The sequence below is a fragment of the Mesoplodon densirostris genome, chromosome 12 (genome assembly GCF_025265405.1).
Source record: "Mesoplodon densirostris isolate mMesDen1 chromosome 12, mMesDen1 primary haplotype, whole genome shotgun sequence".
NCBI classification, from domain to species: Eukaryota; Metazoa; Chordata; class Mammalia; order Artiodactyla; family Ziphiidae; genus Mesoplodon; species Mesoplodon densirostris.
The window spans coordinates 68,361,714-68,383,133 of record NC_082672.1 but is presented as its reverse complement, the minus strand read 5'-3'; the positions used below and the strand labels follow the sequence as shown (position 1 = coordinate 68,383,133).

Here is a 21,420-nt window from a genome sequence, read left to right as displayed (position 1 = left end):
AGGGGACTATATTCCACTTGGTCTGTCTCTGAGGCCTATTAACCAATAAAACCGTTCTATTCTGCTGCTCTGGGACAGAAGCAACAACGAAAGGAGTAATGACCTTAGACCATAAATACGTTGTCAGGACAGCCAACGGGACGAAGGAGAGACGATTAGCCCCAGGACTCGGGTTCCTCCCAGCGACCGGCTGCCGAAGGGGCGGAGCACGTTTCCGGCGAGGCGCTGGAGGCGGGGCGCGGGGGCTCGGGGGCGGGTCTCCCGGGAGCTGCGGAGACAACCTGCGCAGCGAACGCGGGCGTGTGCGCAGGCTCAGTGGGCCGTCCGGAGGGAGCGACTTAGCGGGCAGGCGAGGAGAGCGCTGACCGGTCACCGGCTGTGGGCACGATGAGACCCGGAGAGGAGAGGCCGGTGGAGGGGGGCGCCTGCGCCGCCGTCTTCGAGGTGGAGCTGCTGAAGCTGCGCGCGGCGGAGTGCATCGACGAGGCGGCCGAGCGCCTGGGGGCCCTGAGCCGCGCGATCTGGAGCGAGCCCGAGCTGGCCTACGAGGAGCACCATGCCCACGGCGTGCTGACGCGCTTCTTCCAGAGCGAGCGCCCGGCGTGGGCAGTGCAGCCGCACTACCAGCTGGTCACGGCCTTCCGTGCCGAGTGGGGGCCGCCGGGGGGCTGGGCGGCGCCGCGCCCGCTGCACCTGGGCTTCCTCTGCGAGTACGACGCGCTGCCAGGCATCGGGCACGCCTGCGGCCACAACCTGATCGCCGAGGTCGGGGCGGCGGCCGCGCTGGGCGTCAAGGGGGCCCTGGAGAGCCTCCCCAGGCCGCCTCTGCCGGTGAAGGTGAGGTGGGGCCCGGGCTTGGGACTCCCATCGCCAGCCCAGGCCGGGACCGACCCGAGAAGGGCGGGAGCCGGCGCTTCCCGTGCGCCTCCGTCCCTTCCCACCCCGGGGCAGGTGTAGGGGACAGCACTTGACGTCCTCGCTTTTGCTAGTAGGCAGAACCCCTGGATCAAAGTCAGTAGTTCATGAGTTGCCGACCTTGCGACATTTTGCAGATTTTTGCTTTTTCTCTCCTGCGTAGTTGTAAACAATTGAGTGAACTCTCTCCCTTAGGAAAGAACTTAGAACCAAGCCTGGTTTTCGTGATGGCTTATTTTTGGTAACAGGGGCAATCGCAATTTGCTGACAAGGTTGTGCAATCTCTGGGAGGAGGTAGTTATTATAGGGAAACCTGCAGACCCTCTTCGTTAGCCTCCAAAAAATCTTTTGTTTGTGGCAGTCCTAGGAGCTGTTGTGATTCGAATCATTGGAATTTGGATAGGAAATGTTCAGTCGTTAGAACTACAGAACCTCTAGAAGTATACAAAAAATGAGAAGAGAGTGAACATTAACTACATGATCCTTAAGTCTTAAAGTTTATTTCGCGATTTTAAGAAATAGCTCGATCCTTTAAACGGGGAAATGTTTATGTTAGCCACAGGGCAAGTTTAACCTTGTGTTACTCTGTTTTTCCAGATGGTATATTCTTTCTGTGGGCTAAGATTCAATCACCACTGCTCAGGTTAAGGGGAAGACTAATGTTATATTTTAATATTCTTGAGCCCATTTTTTCCAGTATCAGTACCCTTTCTCTTTTAGCCTTACAGTTCCATCTTTTGTGGCTTTTTCTCTTTAGCTGCCTTCTCTTTTCTGCCTCTGGGCTTTGTTTTTCATCTGGCTAGGTTTTTGTTTTGTTTGGGGGAGGAGGTGTCCTTTGCCATTGCATGAAGCACTGGAGAGATTTAGCTTTAACCAGGTTTATGAAAGGTTCAGAGAAGTCAGCAAGATTTAACCTGAAAAGTCATCAAATTTAATGAGTCAAGGGTTAAGAGTAAAAGGCAACTTAATTTAAGAGTTTGGGTGCATTATAACTTCTGACTAAAGCAAGACTTTGGGAAATACACACACTTCTGATTTTGAATGGTAATACTCAGTTTTACTAAGGTTATCTGTCTTATCTGAAAATGGAATTTATGTTGATTCTCTTTGCAAGCCAAGACTTTTCCAACTTGTTTCATTGTGTTCTTATACATGACCTTGAAAGTATATTAGTTGTTTATAGATAATTTTTCTTTGCTTTTAAAAATTGTTTGAAGAAGTTAAGTTTAAATATCAAAGTAAAATGTTTATTCTGTAAAGTTCTTTTTTGTTTAATTAGGTGTTTGGTGACCAATAAATCTGCCTGGTTGAGCTGGTGGAATCGAATTAGTAAGTTTGTGTAATAGTTGGCCATTTCTAACCGTGGTATTAAGATTTATTCAATGCTTTTCATAAAGGATGAATGCGTTAAGACCTTCTAAAGAGGTAGTTTGGTAAGGAAACAGAGTTCAGGCCTGAAGGTCAGGGTATCTAATCCCAGCTCTGCTTTAAGCCTTGCTCTGTGATCTGGGGTAAGACATTTCACTCCATGCCTCAAAAGCACCCTTCCTAAAATGATGATACAGATCGCTCACCTACCTCACAGGGTTGTTGTGAGGATAACTAATAAATAACTAGAAAGTTCCTTACCAGTAAAAGGCTTATGAATAATTATATACATATATACTAAAAGACAGTCAAAAATAAGCTTTAAGAAGTAAGTCCTAAATAATTTTGAGGAACTTAGTATATAGTACTTATCTCTTTTCATCTTTGACATTAGTTCTATAAAATTGTGTTATAAGATTGGGAAAAGTTTCCTATAGAGGCTTTAGTACATACTTTGAGCGAAATTGGTATAATAATGTCAATTGCAAGTTTGTGGTGAATTTAGCACAGTAGATTTATGCCCACTGCCTTATTTGAGTCAGAGAACAAAACCTCTCTTCATAGTTTGATTTAGATTGTGAATACATATGCAAGGGAACCTGACTGATATTGCCTGCTAGGATTTTTTGTTGCTCTGACATGGGTATTTCTTTCTAGGTAATTGTTCTGGGAACTCCTGCAGAAGAAGATGGTGGTGGCAAAATTGATTTAATCGAAGCAGGGGCTTTTAAAAATCTTGATGTTGTTTTTATGGCCCATCCATCTCAAGAGAATGCTGCTTATCTACCTGATGTGGCTGAACATGAGTGAGTAATCAAGTTGAAATAAACTTCGTAGTGGAAAACAGGCTATTAGAATACTTCAGTGACTTAACTGGAGGCTAAAACTCCGTACTTCTGCATTTAAAAAGTAAATTGAAAAAAAACAGTAAATTGAAAGATAATGATGTGATATTTGATTTCCATTGAACGACATTTGGTAGGCCCCTTCTAACTGAGATTTAATATGGTGTTCATAATCGAACTGTTAAAAACTGCCTAAAAAGCGTAAGAATAGCAAACAGTATGTTGACACGTATGTTCTATTTTGAATTGGGAGGAATCTGGTTTCTGGACAATGTCTATCCTTTGATATGGAGTTGCATTTGCAGCTGAATAGATCTGCAAGAGACAGCTTTGTTAGACTTGGGAAGAAAACACACTTCTCTAGTTTACTTATTTGGAGTTCTTTGCAAAAAGGATAAATTACGTTCCTGACGAAAAAATACAGAAACTGACTAGCTGTGGATTTGATTGGAATTTGCCAATATATCCTTTTCTGATTTGTCTGGTGCTGAAACTTTTTTTAATCTTTTTTATCTTTCTCTATGTTGAAAAGCTCACTTTTTTTGGTACCTAGGAGCATGCATCATTTAAGTGGTTTAAATTTTTTACATCAGAAATTTCAACCATAATAGTTAATGGTCCAGTTAGGGGTCTGGTCCCAAGGAGCCATGGCTCAGCTGCTTGAGGAAAACCCCATGTTCTCCTCTGCAGTAGCCTGGGAGTAATCGCAGAACCACCCCAGCAGTGCTTCTAGATTTTGTGTTCAGTTATCCTGCATTTCTCTGCATCCCTTGTTTTCAGAGGGTGACTATTTTAACTGTTCTGGTATTTTTGGTCTTATCACCAGGAATTGGTATCATGACAGTAGGAAGAATCTTTCAGCTTCCGTTTCAGGGATGCTGTACAGTAGTTCACCTCTGGAAAACCTTAGAGGTTAGAAATCGCTGCCAATGCCTCTGGCTATAAGGGACCAGTGGCTGCAGGCAGGCTTCCCAGTCCATTAACCTTCTAGGATTTAGGGTTAGGTAGGCTTCTTGGCCTTGATTCTGAAGTCAGTCCATTGGGCCTCAGGCCTTTTCTTAGTATCTGGCTTTTTAGATTTTTCATTTGCCAACTTTTGAGATGGAAAAGAGAGCAAGAACAAAAATTTAATTTAAAAAATTACTAATCTCTTCATGCTAAAAATCTGTAACAATAAATAAGATAGAGCACTGTGTCCCTATTAATCACCTTTTTCACATCCAGTCCCTTTTCTAGAGATATATATTCTTCCAGGACTTTGGGGGTATATTTATAGACATAAAGTAGGTACATGTATAAATTAAATTTTAAAGGAGGATTTTCCCCCCCTCTTGAAATAGTCTGCTAAATGTATTGTTGATCTGGCTCTTGCTTTTTAAAATTAAACAATGTGTCTTGAATATCATTCCATATCAGTTTTTTTTTAATGTGCTTTTTTAAAAAAAAATAAATTTATTTATTTATTTATGGCTGTGTTGGGTCTTCGTTTCTGTGCGAGGGCTTTCTCTAGTTGTGGCGAGCGGGGGCCCCTCTTCATTGTGGGCCTCTCACTATCGCGGCCTCTCTTGTTGCGGAGCACAGGGTCCAGACGCGCAGGCTCAGCAGTTGTGGCTCACGGGCCCAGTTGCTCCGCGGCATGGGGGAATCTTCCCAGACCAGGGCTCGAACCCTGTCCCCTGTGTTAGCAGGCGGATTCTCAACCACTGCACCACCAGGGAAGCCCTTAAATGTGCTTTTAAAGCCTAAAATACTAATGCTGATGTAAAACAGGCATTAACATTTCTTTTCCTGTAGTCTATTGTGCTTTAATTGTACATAGATTTGAACCCTAGAAGAAATGGTGCTAGAGCCATTTTCATAAAGGACATCTTTTTCTATTTTATAATATTTATCACCAGTTTTGTTAAAATTCCAGTTTCTGGGTGATGGTGATAAGATATAGATTGAGGAGATAACAAGTATCCTAAAATTTAAAATATATATTTGGATTTTGTTTTTTTAATAGAATGTTTGGAATCAGTAAAGAAATGCCATGAGCCTCCTGAATCTAGCTCATTAAAAAAAATAATAAGTCTAGAGTGACTTTTTAATAATGTAAATGTGGGTACTATTAATCAGGCTTAAAAAGTGTTATCCAAACAAGTCACCATTATTAATTTTTTTTGGAGTTATCAGACAAGGCCATGAGTCATGTGTTCAAAGAGTTAAAAAAACAAATGGAGGCAAGTCATCTTTATAAATAACTATTTAATATACAGTCCTTTCTCTAAACCTTGTTGTTTTTTATTGTATCTGAGTAGACTGGTAGGAGAACTATTGGGAAGTGGAAAAACAATTTATAAAATTTTAAGGGGGACACCCCTGGTGGCGTAGTGGTTAAGAATCCTCCTGCCAGTGCAAGGGACACGGGTTCGAGCCCTGGTCTGGGAAGATCCCACATGCCACGGAGCAACTAAGCCCGTGTGCCACAACTACTGAGCCTGCACTCTAGAGCCCATGAGCCACAACTACTGAGCCTGAGTGCCACAGCTACTGAAGCCCACATGCCTAGAGCCCGTGCTCCACAACAAGAGAAGCCACCACAGTGAGAAGCCCGCGCACCGCAACAAAGAGTAGCCCCCGCTCACCGCAACTAGAGAAGCACGCGTGCAGCAACGAAGACCCAACCCAGACAAAAATAAAATTAATTAATTAATTAATTTAAAAAAACTTTTAAGGTATTAGTGATACAGGTATTCTGGAACATTAATAAAATATTGGTCAGGAATAACTGACTTAACGCTAGAGTATTTTATAATACTGTGAATATAATCTGATTTTTAGAGGTGGTCTTAACCCATTTCAAATGTCACCTCCTTTCTGTCTTTCCTTGACCTTTCTTTCCCCACCTTTAAGACAGAAAGAATTATTTGAGTTTTTGCAGACCTTTGATATAGAACTATCACAGTACAGTGTAGAAGGAGACAGGAGCCATCTCTTTTGTAATTCCAGCACTTAATACAGTATTGCATTGTTCGTGTAAATTGAATTGTGTACAGATTAATTTGTAGAGGAGCTCGATTGAGCAAAGTTCTTTTTCTGTTTTTTTTTGGAATTCCTTCTTTGTGTTAGTCACACTGTATCACATAATAATAAACTAGAACTAAGGTATGTAAATTGCTATGTTATTGCTACAAATTAATTCAGCAGTGTGAATTAATTTTGAATAATAGTTGGGTAGTTCTAATTACTTGGATTTTCTTACTTTGGTGATATTGAAAAAAGTAATTCCGAATGATGTTTTATTTCCTAGTGTGACTGTGAAGTACTATGGAAAAGCATCTCATGCTGCTGCTTATCCCTGGGAAGGACTAAATGCATTAGATGCTGCTGTCCTCGCCTACAACAATCTGTCTGTGTTAAGACAACAGATGAAACCTACCTGGAGAGTTCATGGTACGAATGTCAAATACTTGGGGTAATAGATGGCGCTTAGTATATTTCAGTGCAATATAATTCCTTAATATTTGATTAAAAAAACATTTGGGAACATTTTATGTACTTTATGAATATTCCAAAAATTTTTAACATTTTCAGAAATTCCTAGGACAGGATACTAGATGTTCATTTATATGTGGGTAAGAAGATAGTTAAGATTATTTGTACATAAATAGAATGGTCATTTTGAGTATTAGAAATAATGTTTTTATGTAAGGATCTATGTTCTTTCTGTGGATATTTGAAAGTTAGAGCTTGATTTTTCAGTTATCCTCACACCTCTTAATATTCTGTGGGTATTTGAAAGTTAGAACTTGATTTTTTGAGTTATCTTCACTGTCTCTTAATAACAAAATTTCATCATTTTCTCATTTAAAAAAAAAAGTGGTGGTTACTGGTTTTATGTACTCAAGTGCTGTTAATCCTAAGTAACATCTTTTTAAATTATGTGTATCACCTTAATATATATACAGTAATAAAGTATTGTCTTGAAGGTACAGATTTATTTTTTAGTTTATTTCCTTATGATTTAAGAAATTATTATACTTTAAGATCTGTTCTTTGCCTAATTTTGCTATAGTCTGAAATTAGTTTGTAACTGCACTTTTACCAATTTTCTACCTTAGTTTCTTTAAAAAGAATAAAGAGGAATATGTAAAAAATATATTTTTTAGGGGCTTCCCTGGTGGCGCAGTGGTTGAGAGTCCGCCTGCCGATGCAGGGGACACGAGTTCGTGCCCCAGTTCAGGAAGATCCCACATGCCGTGGAGCGGCTGGGCCCGTGAGCCATGGCCGCTGAGCCTGCGCGTCCGGAGCCTGTGCTCCGCCACGGGAGAGGCCACACCAGTGACAGGCCTGCGTACCGCAAAAAAAAAAAAAAAAAAAAAAAAAAAAAAAAATATATATATATATATATATATATATTTTTTAAAACAGGTCATATAAAATAGGTTTTGCATACTTATTTTCATTATTATTTTGAATGGATACATCTTCCTTCTCAGTCTAGTTCCAAATAAATGCATTTGTTTTGACAGTGGTAGTATATTTTGTCATCTTTGACTTGCATTGGTTTCTTGTTGGCATGAAAATTATTTTTCCAGAGCCAAATGCTATTTAAAATGGGATTCCTGAGGTATGAGGGTAATTATAGAAGCTCATACCATTGTTTTTTTTCCTTAATGTCAAAAGTTTATCAAAATGTACAACTGTAATAAAACGCACTGAAATAAGTCTCTCCCAGAAGGCTTAAGATAGTTGTAAAAATTTCTAGCAGTTTCTTTATAGTCAGGAATCATAATTTCTTAACATCATACAAATTCCTCAGACTAAAGTACATATAGACAGTTACTTTTTTTCCCATTAGCGAGAAAGTGTCACACTGTGCATAGAAACTTGTTGTATAACATCAAAATCTTTGGTTGGCATATATGTGACGCTAATAAGTTTAAATTATTTTTCTTTATGTATATATTGGCTGAAAAACTTTATGGGTGTATTTAAGCTTAAAGAAATGATCTCCAAGCTCCAAGCTCAATTCCAGTAATTTGGTTCTTTTTATAGGTATAATAAAAAATGGTGGTGTAAAACCCAATATCATTCCCTGTTATTCTGAACTAATCTATTACTTCCGTGCACCCTCAATGAAAGAACTTCCAGTTTTGACCAAAAAGGCAGAAGATTGCTTCAGAGCTGCAGCTTTGGCTACTGGGTGCACAGTAAGAACTTTTAAGAGTTAATCTAAGTTAAAATCAGAAGTATGTATGTGGGCTGGGGTTGTTTATATTAAGTTACATTTAGAACCTAATTTGCCTCCCTTTTATTTGGCAATCAATGCCTTGAATATGCAAAACCAGTTGACTGAATAGTTGATGTGAAAATCTTTCATTCTTATTTATTTTATTCAGTGTCTGCATAGGGAAGACTGCAGTCGTCCTATTACACAGGACTTAGAATAGCTGATATTGCTGAGCTAGACTCCCTGCCTTTTTGCAAGTTATATTTTTCCTTATTGGCAGTTATGCTTTTGGAATTGCTGTATATAATTCCTGTAAAGGGAACTTTATGGCAAAATCAGCCAAACCTATTTTTGATGAAGTCTCAGGTATGTGTAGTAGTGATATAAATACTTACGGCTTGCTGGAATGAAAGTTAAAATAGACACAGTAGTCAAGAGGTTTTGTTTATTTGACTCATAAAGTCAGCAACATTTATGTACCAATCATGTAGGGCATACAGTGGGATGAGAAGCCAAGCCTGTAGTCTGGTTGGAGAGAGATAAGATCTGGATTTGTGCCTCTCAGCCTCACTGATTCTGTAACTTTTGGAAATGTTATTTAATATCTCTGGGCCTCCATTTTCTCTTGAAAAATGGAGATAATGTTATAATCCATCTTAGGGTTCTTATGAGAATTAAATGGCATAATGTCTGTGAAGAGTTAGGGCCAACACCTCATGCCTTATTGTTTTCTGCCCTCAATAGACTGGAGATGTATGATTTATTCAGATAGTAAGAGTGATTCTAAGACAGTATATGTTAAGTGTCCAAAGAGTAAAAAATTAAGCATTCATCCCTTATTTATTTATAATTATAAATATAGATATTTAAAATATTTATAACATAAATACATGAACTATTATCACTAGCTAATATCCCAAGGTATAATATTGCCTTATAATAAGGTTCATTGTTATTAGATTTGAGTCTATACATCTTTTTTTCCTCAGTTTTACTGAGATAAAATTGACATACAGCACTGTATAGGTTTAAGGTATACAACATAATGATCTGACTTACATACATCATGAAATAGGTAATCACAATAAGTTTAGTGAACATCTATCATGTCACATAGGTACAACATTAAAGAAATGGAAAAGAAATTTTTTTCCTTTATGATGAGAACTCTTAGGATTTACCCTAACTTTCATGGATAATGTACAGCAGTGTTAATTATCTTTATCATGTTGTACTTACATCCCTAGTACTTACTTACCTTATAACTGGCAGCTTGTACCTTTTGCCTACTTTTGCCTAATTCCCCCTCTCGCCAGCACCCGACTCTGGAAGCTATAAATCTGATCTATTTTTCTATGAGTTTGCTTGTTTTTGAAGTATAATTGACCTACAACACTATGTTAGCTCCTGGTATTCAGCATAATGATTTGATAGTTCTATTCATTTCAAAATGACCACCATGATAAGTCTAGTTGTCATCTGTCACCATACAAAGATATTACAGAATTATTGACTGTATTCCCCACACTGTACATTTCATACCTGTGACTCATTTATTTTGTACTGAATGTTTGTAATCTCCCTCATCTACTACTCTTTTCTCCTAGACCCCCTTCCCTCTGGCAACAACCTCTTTGTTCTCCTTATGACCCTGTTTCTGTTTAGTTATAGTTGTCCATTTGTTTTGGTTTTTAGATTCCACATGTAAGTGAAATCATACAGTATTTGTCTTTCTTTGTCTGACTTATTTCACTTAACATAATACCCTCTAGGTCCATCCATGTTGTCGCAAATGGCAATGTTTCATTCTTTTTATACAGCTGATTAATACAGCTGATTAATATTCCACTGTATATATGTATACCTTTAGCTATTGTTTTTATGTTCCATCTGTTGATGGACACGTAGACTGCTTCCATATCTTGGCTATTGTAGAAATGCTGCAGTGAACATAGGGGTGCATATATCTTTTCGAATTAGCGTTTTTATTTTCTTCACATACCCAGAAGTGGAATTGCTGGAGAGTATGGTAGTTCTATTTTTAACTTTTTGAGGAATCCCCATACTGTTTTCCATAGTGGTTGTACCAATGTAGATTCCCACCAGTAGTGCACAAGGGTTTCCTTCTCTCCACATCCTCACCAACACGTATTTGCTGTCTTTTTCGATAGTAGCCATTCTGACAGATGTGAGGTGCTATTTCATTGTGGTTTTGACTTGCATTTCCCTAATGATTAGTGATGTTGAGCATCTTTTCACGTGCCTGTTCCCGTCTGTATGTCTTCTGTAGAAAAATGTCTGTTCAGGTTCTCTGCCCATTTTTTAATGAAGCTGTTTGGTTTTTTGCTATTGAGTTGTATGAGTTCTTTGTATATATTGGATATTAACCCCTTGTTGGATCTATTGTTGGCAAACATCTCCCGTTCAGTGGTGGCCTTCTTATTTTGTTGATGGTAACCTTCACTGTTCAAAAGACTTTTAGTTTGATGTAGTCCCATTCATTTATTTTTACTTTTTTTCCCCTTGGCTGAAGAGACATATCCAAAAAAAAAAAATTGCTAAGTCTGATGTCAAAGAGCGAACTGCCTATGTTTTGTTCTAGGAGTTTTATGGTTTTGGGTCTTATATTTAAATCTTTAATCCATTTTGAGCTTATGTTTGTATATGGTGTGAGAAAGTAGTCCAGTTTAATTCTTTTGCATGTGGCTGTTCAGTTTTCCAAACACCACTTATGGAAAGACTGTCTTTTCTTCTTTGTATATTCTTGCTTCCTTTTTTGTAGATTAATTGACCAAAGGTGCATGGGTTTATTTCTGGGCTGTCTGTTTTGTTCCATTGCTCTATGTATCTGTTTTTGTGCTAGTACCATACTGTTTTGATTACCGTAGCTTTGTAGTATAGTTTGAAATCAGGGAGCATGATACCTCCTTTTGTTTTTCTTTCTTAAGATTGTTTTGGCTATTCAGAGTCTTTTTTGTTTCTTTACAAGTTTTAGAATTATTTGTTCTAGTTCTGTGAAAAATGCCATTGGTATTTTTATAGGGATTGCAGTGAATCTGTAGATTGCCTTGGGTAGTATGGTCATTTTAACAATATTAATTCTTCCAAACCTTGAACATGGTATATCTTTTCATCTGTTTGTCTCATCTTCATTTGCTTTCATCGGTGTCTTATAGTTTTCCAAGTACGGGTATTTTACTTCATTAGTTAGATTTATTCCTAGGTATCTTATTCTTTTCGATGAGATCATGAATGGGATTGTTTTCTTAATTTCTCTTTCTGATAGTTCATTGCTAGTGTATAGAAATGCAACAGATTTCTTCTCTATATTAATTTTGTATCCTGCAACTTTACGATACTCACTGATGAGTTCTAGTAGTTTTTTGGTGGCATCTTTAGGGTTTTCTATGTATAGCATCATGTCATCTGCAAACAGTTGACAGTTTTACTTCTTCCTTTCCAATTTGGATGCCTTTTATTTCTATTTTTTGTCTGATTGCTGTGGCTAGGACTTCCAATACTAAGTTGAATAGAAGTGGGCAGAGTGGGCATCCCTGTCTTGTTCCTGATCTTAGAGGAAATGCTTTCAGCTTTTTACTATTGATTATGATGTTGGCTGTGGGCTTGTCATATATAACTTTTTTTAATTATTAATTTTTATTGGAGTATAGTTGCTTTACAATGTTATGTTAGTTTCTGCTGTACAGCAAAGTGAATCAGTTATACGTATACATATATGCCCTCTTTTTTAGAGTTCCTTCCCATTTAGGTCACAACAGAGCATTGAGTAGAGTTCCTTGTGCTATACAGTAGGTGCTCATTAGTTATCTATTTTATGCATAGTAGTGTATGAAGTCAATCCCAATCTCCGAGTTCATCCCACCCCCCCTTCCCCCCTTGGTATCCATACGTTTGTTCTCTACTTGTGTGTCTCTATTTCTGCTTGGCAAATAAGTTCATCTGTATCATTTTTCTAGATTCCACATATAAGTAATATTACACAATATTTGTTTTTCTCTTTCTGACTTACTTCACTCTGGATGAAAGTCTCTATGTCCATCTATGTCTCTGCAAATGGCACAATTTCATTTCTTTTTATGGCTGAGTAATATTCCATTGTATATATGTGCCACATCTTCTTTATCCATTCCTCTGTTGATGGACATTTAGGTGGCTTCCACATCCTGGCTGCTGTAAATTGTGTTGCAGTGAACACTGGGGTGCAGGTGTCTTTTTGAGTTACAGTTTTCTCTAGGTATATGCCCAGGAGTGGGGTTACTGGGTCATATGGTAGTTCTGTTTTTAGTATTTTGAGGGACCTCCATACTGTTCTCCACAGTGGCTGTACCAGTTTACATTCCCACCAACAGTGTAGGAGGGTTCCCTTCTCTCCACACCCTCTCCAGCATTTATTGTTTGTAGATTTTTTGATGATGGCTGTTCTGACTGGTGTGAGGTCGTAGTTCTGTAGTTTTGATGTGCATTTCTCTAATAATTAGTGATGTTGAGCATGTTTTTATGTATTTGTTGGCCATCTATATGTCTTCTTTGGAGAAATGTCTATTTAGGTCTTCCACCCATTTTTTGATTGTTTTTTTTTTTTGATATTGAGCTGCAATGAACTGTTTGTATATTTTGGAGATTAATCTATTATCGGTTGCTTCATTTGCAAATATTTTCTCCCAGTCTGAGTGTTGTCTTTTCATTTTGTTTATGGTTTCCTTTGCTTTGCAAAAGCTTTTAAGTTTATTAGGTCCTGTTTGTTTATTTTTGGTTTTATTTTCGTTACTGTAGGAGTTGGGTCAAAAAAGACTTTGCTGCAATTTATGTCAAAGAGTGTTCTGCCTGTGTTTTCCTCTAAGAGTGTCTGGCCTTACATTTAAGTCTTTAATCCATTTTGAGTTTATTTTTGTGTATAGTGTTACGGAGTGTTCTAATTTCATTCTTTTACATGTAGCTGTCCAGTTTTCCCAGCACCATTTATTGAAAGACTGTCTTTTCTCCATTGTATATTTTTGCTTCCTCTCTCATAGATTAGGTGACCATAATTAGGTGTGTGGGTTTATCTCTGGGCTCTCTATCCTGTTCATTGATCTATATTTCTGTTTGACTTTTGTTATTGAGGTATGTTCCCTCTACACCTCCTTTGTGGAGAGGTTTTTGTTTGTTTGTTTGTTTTAATTTATTTATTTTATTCTTGGCTGCGTTGATTCTTCGTTGCTGTGTGCAGGCTTTCTCCAGTTGCGGTGAGCGGGAGCCACTCTTCGCCATGGTGTGTAGGCTTCTTATTGCAGTGGCTTCTGTCATTGTGGAGCGTGGGCTGTAGGCATGCGGGCTTCAGTAGTTGTGGTGCACGGGCTCAGTATTTGTGGCACATGGGCTCAGTAGTTGTGGCTCACGGGCTCTAGAGCACAGGCTCAGTAGTTGTGGTGCACAGGCTTAGTTGCTCCGTGGCAGGTGGGATCTTCCCGGACCAGGGCTTGAACCCGTGTCCCCTGCATTGGCAGGTGGATTCCTAATCACTGCGCCACCAGGAAAGTCCCTGAGAGTTTTTATCATAAAGGGATGTTGAATTTTGTCAAAAGCTTTTTCTGCATCTACTGAAATGATCATATGATTTTTATTCTTCAATTTATTAATGTGGTGTATCACATTGATTAATTTGTGGATATTGAACCATTCTTGTTGCATCCCTGGGATAAATTGCACTTGATCGTAGTATATAATCCTTTTAATACATTGTTGAATTCAGTTTGCTGATATTTTGCTGAGGATTTTTGCATCTATGTTATCAGTGATACTGTCCCGTAATTTCATTTTTTGTGACATGTTTGTCTTGTTTTGGTGTCAAAGTGATACTGGCTTTATAGAATGAGTTTGGAAGTGTTCCTTCCCTGCAACTTTTTGGAATAGTTTGAGGATAGGTATTGACTCTTTTCTAAATTGTTTGGTAGAATTCACTTGTGAAGTCATGTGATCCTGGACTTCTGTTTATTAGAAGTTTCTTTTTATTATTGATTCATTTCATGAATTTAGTTACTGGCAATTGGACTGTTCATATTTTCTATTTCTTCCTGTTTCAGTCTTGGGAGATGGTACATTTCTAGGAATCTGTTTATTTCTTCTAGGTTGTCCACTTTACTGGCGTATAATTGTTCATAGTAATCTCTTGGGATCCTTTTGTTTTTCTGTGGTGTCATTTGTAACTTTTCCTTTTTCATTTCTGATTTTAGTGATTTGGGCCCTCTCTTTTTTTCTTGATGAGTCTGGCTAAAGGTTTGTCAATTTTGTTTATCTTTTCAAAGAACCAGCTCTTAGTTTCTATATTTTCTGTTGTTTTTTTTAGGCTCTATTTCATTTATTTCTGCTCAGATCTTTATGATTTCTTTCCTTCTACTAACTTCAGGTTTTGTTTGTTGTTCTTTTCTAGTTCCTTTAGGTGTAAGGTTAGATTGTTTATTTGAGATTTTTCTTGTTTCCTGAGGTAAGCTTGTATTGCTATAAACTTCTCTCTCAGAACAGCTTTTGCTGCGTCTCATGGATTTTGCATTGTTGTGTTTCTATTTTCATTGGTCTCCAGGTATTTTTATTTCCTCTTTGACTTATTTAGTGACCCATTGGTTGTTTAGGAGCATTGTTTAGCTTCCACACATTTGTGATTTTTGCAGTTTTCTTCTTGTAGTTGATTTCTAGTCTCATATTTGTGGTCAGAAAAGATGCTTCATATGATTTCAGGCTTCTTAAATTTACTGAGACTTGTTATGTGGTCTAGCATGTTACCTGTCCTGGAGAATGTTGTATGTATCCTTGAAAAGAATGTGTATTCTGCTGCTTTTGGATGGAATGTTCTATATATATCTGTTAAGTCCATCTGGCCTTAATGTGTCATCTAAGGCCAATGTTTCCTTATTGGTTTTCTGTTTGGATGATCTATTCCTTGATGTAAGTAGGGTGTTAGTGTGTTACAGTCAGTTTCTCCCTATATGTTAGCTAATATTTGCTTTATGTATTTTGGTGTTCCATATGTTGGGTGCACGTATATTTATAAATGTTATATTTTCTTGTTGGATTGACCTCTTGATCATTATGTAATGTCCTTCTTTGTCTCTTGTTACAGTCTTGTTTTAAAGTCTGTTTTGTCTGATGTAAGTATTGCTATCCTGGCTTTCTTTTCATTTCCATTTGCATGGAAATGCCTTTTTCCATCCCTTCACTTTCAGTCTGTCTGTGTCTTTAGATCTGAAATGAGTCTCTTGTAGGCAGCATATATATGAGTCTTGTTTTTGTATCCATTCAGCCACTCTGTGTCCTTTTTTTTTTTTTTTTTTTTTTTCCCAGCCACACCATGTGGCTTGCAGGATCTTAGTTCCCGGACCAGGGATTGAACCTGGGTCCTGGCAGTGAAAGCAATGAGTCCTAACCACTGGACCACCAGGGAATTCCCCATATTTGGATTCTTCTCTCTTTTTTTATATATGTATCTATTATAGACTTTTGGTTTGTGGTTTCCATGAGGTTTATAAATAGCAATCTATATACATTTGTGGTTATTTTAAGTTACTGATCTCTTAAGTTCGAATGCATTTTAACAACCCTGTGTTTTTATTCCTTCCCCTCACCTTTACTGTTTTTGATATCATATTTTACACACTTTTCTTCTGTGTATCCCTTAACTCCTTATTTATAGCTATAGATATATATCCTTCCTATTAGCTTCATAAGTGGTTGATCTATTGATACTACCTTTACTGTGTATTTACCTTTAGCAGTGTGATTTTTCCTTTTGTAATTTTCATATTTCTAGTTGTGTGGCAAGAAGTCCTTTTAACATTTCTCGTAAAACTGATTTTGTGATGCTGAACTCTTAACTTTTGCTTGTCTGTAAAACTTTTGATCTCTCCTTCAAATCTGAATGAAAGCGTTGTCAGGTAGAGTATTCTTGGTTGTAGAATTCTTGGTTTCCCTTCCATCACTTTAAGGATTGATATATTGTGCTATTCCCTTCTGGCCTTCAGAGCTTCCGCTGAAAAGTCAGCTGATAGCCTTATGGGAACTCCTTTGTACGGAACTTGTTGCTTTCTTCTTTCTGCTTTTTATATTCTCTCTTCATCTTTTAAATTTTTAAAAAATTTATTTATTTTATTTATTTATTTTTGGCTGTGTTGGGTCTTCTTTGCTGTGCACGGGCTTTCTCTAGTTGTAGCGAGCAGGGGCTACTCTTTGTTGAGGTGCGCAGGCTTCTCATTGCGGTAGCTTCTCTTGTTGTAGAACACTGGCTGTAGGCATGTGGGCTTCAGTAATTGTGGTTCAAAGGCTCAGTAGTTGTGGCTCACAGGCTCTAGAGCACAGGCTCAGTAGTTTTGGCACACAGGCTTAGTTGCTCTGCGGCATGTGGGATCTTCCCAGACCAGGGTTCGAACCCATGTCCCCTGCCTTGGCAGGTGGATTCTTAACCACTGCCACCAGGGAAGCCCCTCTCTATTTATCTTTAATTTTTGCCATTTAAGGACAGCATCATCCTCTTTGGGTTGATCCTATTTGGGATTCTCCGTGTTTCCTGGACTAGACGTCTGTTTCCTTTCCCAGGTTAGGGACGTTTTCAGTTATTATGTCTTCAAATATGTTCTCTGCTCCTTCTTCTCTCTCTTCTCCTTCTGGGACCCTGATAATATGAATGTTCGTCCTCTTGATGTTGTCCCAGAGGACTCTTAAACTGTCTTCATTTTTAAAAATTCATTTTTCTTTTTTCTCTTCAGCTTGAGTGATTTTCACTACTCTGTCTTCCAGTTTGCTGGTCCATTCGTCTGTATCGTCTAATCTACTATTGATTCCTTCTAGTGTATTTCTTATTTCAGTTATTGTATTCTTTAGCTCTGATTCTTTCATATGTTTTCTAACTCTTTGTTAAAAACTTCTGACTCCTCATTCTGTTCATCCATTCTTGTGAGTTTTTTGAGCATCTGTATGATTGTTACCTTAACATCTTATCAGATAGATTGCTTATCTCCTCTTCTCCTGTATTTTAAATAGTCTTTTAATAATTTTTTATGTTTTGGCTGACTTGTAGTATCTACTTAGGTTGTCATTGTTTCTAACTTAGATGTTGCTAAAAGTAGAATATTATGTCTGCCATTTTATTTATTTTTTATTTTTTTTTTTTTGCGGTACGTGGGCCTCTCACTGTTGTGGCCTCTCCCGGACGCGCAGGCTCAGCAGCCACGGCTCACGGGCCCAGCCACTCCGCGGCACGTGGGATCTTCCCGGACCAGGGCACGAACCCAAGTCCCCTGCATCGGCAGGCGGACTCTCAACCACTGCGCCACCAGGGAAGCCCTGTCTGCCATTGTATAATTGGTTTTTGCTAATGCTATTGGGATTATCTTTAGTTTGTGGGAGTATTGCCCATTTTTGATGTAGTCAAATCTAAATCTGTAAATCCTCTTAGCTGGGCACATACAAACTGCTTCTGTATCTTCATGCACTGAAATTAATAAACGAGGACCAGAGTCAACCCTTCCGCATTGTGAATCTTCTGTCTTGCTCAGGACATGTTATACCTTTCAGACCAGGCAGTGATGTCAGTGTCAGTGTCAGTTTGTATATTGAAAAGCGGTAAATCTTGATTTCTTTCTTTTAGAGGCTATAGCCTACAGCAGTGTTTCTTACGTATGTGATTTGGGGACCACATGCGTCAAAATTACTTGGGGGGGCCTCCCTGGTGGCGCAGTGGTTGAGAGTCCGCCTGCCGATGCAGGGGATACGGGTTCGTGCCCCGGTCTGGGAGGATCCCATATGCCGCGGAGCGGCTGGGCCCGTGAGCCATGGCCGCTGGGCCTGCGCATCCGGAGCCTGTGCTCCGCAACGGGAGAGGCCACAACAGTGAGAGGCCCGCATACCGCAAAAAGAAAAAAAAAAAAAAAAAAATTACTTGGGGGTGCTGGCTGAAATGGAGACTCCTGGCCTCTCCCACACCCTGTTTAGGGCCTGAAGTCGAGACTCACTGACTAGGTGACCCCGTGTGCTTTGGTGCATATATAATGTAAAGGAGATAGGGTCCTAGGAACTCCCATGATAGAAAAACATACTTTTGGAAGGTAAAAGATTTGAGAGAGTTTATATCCTGAAGGGGAGGTGCCTCCTCTTAAACCTCTTTCTGTTAGAGAGCTATTGCTAGTTTGAAAATTAGATAGTGAATTTGAGTTTCTTGGTTCAAAATTTGTTTTATAATTTTTTATTAGGTAGAAATTAAAGGTGGAGCACATGATTATTACAATGTTCTTCCCAATAAGAGCCTGTGGAAAGCTTATATTGAAAATGGAAAAAAGCTGGGAATAGACTTCATTTCAGAAGATGCAATGTTGAATGGCCCTTCAGGTGATTAAGTTCTTTCAAACGTATCGTATGCTATTTGAGGAAGGGAAGTACCATCCATGGTTAAATGGTTTTGTTTAACAGCTTTCGAGGTTGGGGGAGGTATGGCTCGTGCTTTTTAATGAGTTTTTTCACAAACTTAATGGGTAGGGGAAAGACACTAATGCACTCTTCAGTGAATGTAGAATGTCAAGTGAACAGATTTGTTTTTAGAAATAGCCAGCATACTCTTTGCTTTATATTCTAAATATTTCTAGTGTTTAAATTTGCTTAGTTCTAATTTTTAAGTAAGCTACTTAAAGGGGAAATAGCATTTTAATTCATCTCCAGTCATCAGTAAGCAGGTTACTGAGGACTTAGATATATGGGGGCATTTTCAGTTTCTGAGGAGTAACAAACGATTGTTAGAATTTAAATAATCATAAGCATATCAGGTTGTTATTTTAGGTTTTTTTCCTTTTAAGAGCATTATTACTAATACGTTTGCATTAGAAACGTAGAAAAGTCTCTCTTAAAATATAATAATGAATGTTCGTGAAATAGACTCAGAGGGACTTGGAGATAAAAACACAGTGTTGATGTCATTCAGTGAGATAAGAGTTCAAGAGAAAGAGCAGGCTGCAGTATGGTGGGTTGGTATTAATTATTAGTTTGTTAAATTTGAGGTGTTCACGGGACTTCTAAAGAAAGTTGTCCAGTAGCCTGTTCCAAAAGTTGTTTGGGTGGAGACTTAGGGGCTGTCAATACATGAGAGGTGATTGAAAACATAGGTTTCAATGTTGATGGGGTTGCCCAAGTACACAGGAGGAGGAGGAGCCCAGAGATGAAACCCTAGGGATCACCAGTACTCAGGTAACAGGTGAAGGAAAGTGGCTAGAGAGGGAGACAGAGGAATCCAGACAGTCAGGAGAGTGGAGTCATGGAAACCAAAAGAGTAGAGAATTTCTAGAAAGGAAGGAGCAGTAAATCATGTCAGGTGCTATAGAGATTAAGATAAGTGTGCTTTAGCGTCCATTGGACTAGCAATTAGAAATTCATGGTTTGTCTTACCTTTCCAAGGATCTACTGATTTTGGAAATGTTACTTTTGTGGTTCCTGGGATTCATCCCTATTTTTACATTGGATCTAATGCCTTGAATCATACAGAACAATATACTGAAGCTGCAGGTAAGTGTTATTACAAGTGAATGTTTTGGCATATACTCTTTTTGTAGTAGTAGTTGCCTTTCTAACTGTTTAGTTTAGCCTATTATTACTTCTTTACCTAACAACACCTCAGGAAATACTGTATTGTGGTGGGCAGTTGGAGAGGCAATTTAGATATTGAGAACTAACCAGAAAACTAATAAAGTAATTGTAATACATATGAGGTTATCTTTATTCATTTGATCTACCTTTTAGGATCACAAGAAGCTCAGTTCTACACTTTGCGAACGGCCAAAGCTCTGGCAATGACTGCATTGGATGTTATTTTTAAACCAGAGCTGCTAGAAAGAATCAGAGAGGACTTTAAATTGAAACTTCAAGAAGAAGAGTTTTTAAATACAGTAGAATAAAAGGAAGATTTAGGAGCCACTCACGGATCATGAAGAAGAAGTGATGATTTTCTTCTTTAATCTTTTTTAATGAGGGTGGAGGGCATGGCTTGTTTTTCAGTCTTAAGGTGAGTCGTATTCCTCTTACCTGAAAAGTGAGGACATGATGTGGAGAAAACACATTACCTCATATCTAGAGTGAAATTTTCACAAATCTGTATATGATGGAATTGTGACATTTCAGGGCTGGTATGTAATGGCATTTCATAAACAACCTGGATGACACATGGTTTATCAGTGATAACATTTTATAAATCCATATGTTGTATGAGTGTATTTTGAAAGATCCAAGAGATTTCAAGCCTTATTTCCAGAATTGCCATATGAAAGATTTTTTTTGATATAGGGTGGTAACATTGTTCTATAAAGTTGTTTTTTTTTTTTACAACTTTATTGGAGTATAATTGCTTCACAATCGTGTGTTAGTTTCTGCTTTATAACAAAGTGAATCAGTTACACATATACATCTGTTCCCATATCCCTTCCCTATAAAGTTGTTTTAAAATTCAAGTTCTAAATTTAGGGAAGATTCATTTGGAATATCTGACTATATCTGTTTTGGTTTAGAGAATTTCTTCATTGACAATAAAAGTACGCTTTTTATCAGAAATGCTGTGGGGAAACAACTAGAAACTCAGGTACAAAGAATAAGCTTTAGTTTTACCATTTGAAGGAAAATGAAAATGTTCTTTTTTATATATAATTTACTCTGAGAGGTGGCATTAAAGTGCTATTCCTCATTCCATATTTCAGTAATAGAAAAAATGGTAGGGCTTCCCTGGTGGTGCAGTGATTGAGAGTCCGCCTGCCGATGCAGGGGAAACGGGTTCGTGCCCCGGCCCGGGGGGATCCCACATGCCGCAGGGCGGCTGGGCCCGTGAGCCATGGCTACTGGGCCTGCATGTCCGGAGCCTGTGCTCCGCAACGGGAGAGGCCACAACAGTGAGAGGCCCGCGTACAGCAAAAAAAAGAAAAAAAGGTAAATAGATAGGATTAGACTCTTCCTGTAAGGTGTTTGCTTGGTAGCCCCATGTGTTCCAGAGGAGTTTAATTAGAGGAGTGATGTCTGCTTATCTTGAATGTTAATGCCATATAACTGATCCCCTCCACC

General features: G+C 38.6%; 1 protein-coding gene across 2 annotated transcripts; it reads left to right on the top strand.

Moving 5' to 3' along the window:
* The first annotated feature begins 324 nt into the window (after window positions 1-324).
* PM20D2 (peptidase M20 domain containing 2) lies at window positions 325-20,652 on the top strand. Of its 2 annotated transcripts, none has more exons than XM_060115090.1 (7): window positions 325-837; window positions 2,941-3,089; window positions 6,421-6,563; window positions 8,256-8,323; window positions 18,582-18,717; window positions 19,774-19,881; window positions 20,116-20,652. In XM_060115090.1, the coding sequence occupies exons 1-7, from the start codon at window positions 388-390 to the stop codon at window positions 20,268-20,270; spliced, it is 1,209 nt and encodes a 402-aa protein (XP_059971073.1). In that variant the 5' UTR covers window positions 325-387; the 3' UTR covers window positions 20,271-20,652. The 2 variants fall into 2 exon arrangements, with proteins under 2 accessions (XP_059971073.1, XP_059971072.1); XM_060115089.1 differs by having other exon boundaries at window positions 8,169-8,323.
* Window positions 20,653-21,420: the final 768 nt, after the last annotated feature.

Bases quoted from the DNA above. Each gene is read 5' to 3' on its own strand.
- PM20D2 (XM_060115089.1), top strand. From the start codon at position 388: ATGAGACCCGGAGAGGAGAGGCCGGTGGAGGGGGGCGCCTGCGCCGCC. The intron at 838-2,940 runs GTGAGGTGGGGC...ATTTCTTTCTAG, and splicing joins GGCCGCCTCTGCCGGTGAAG to GTAATTGTTCTGGGAACTCC. The intron at 8,324-18,581 runs GTAAGAACTTTT...ATTTTTTATTAG, and splicing joins CTTTGGCTACTGGGTGCACA to GTAGAAATTAAAGGTGGAGC.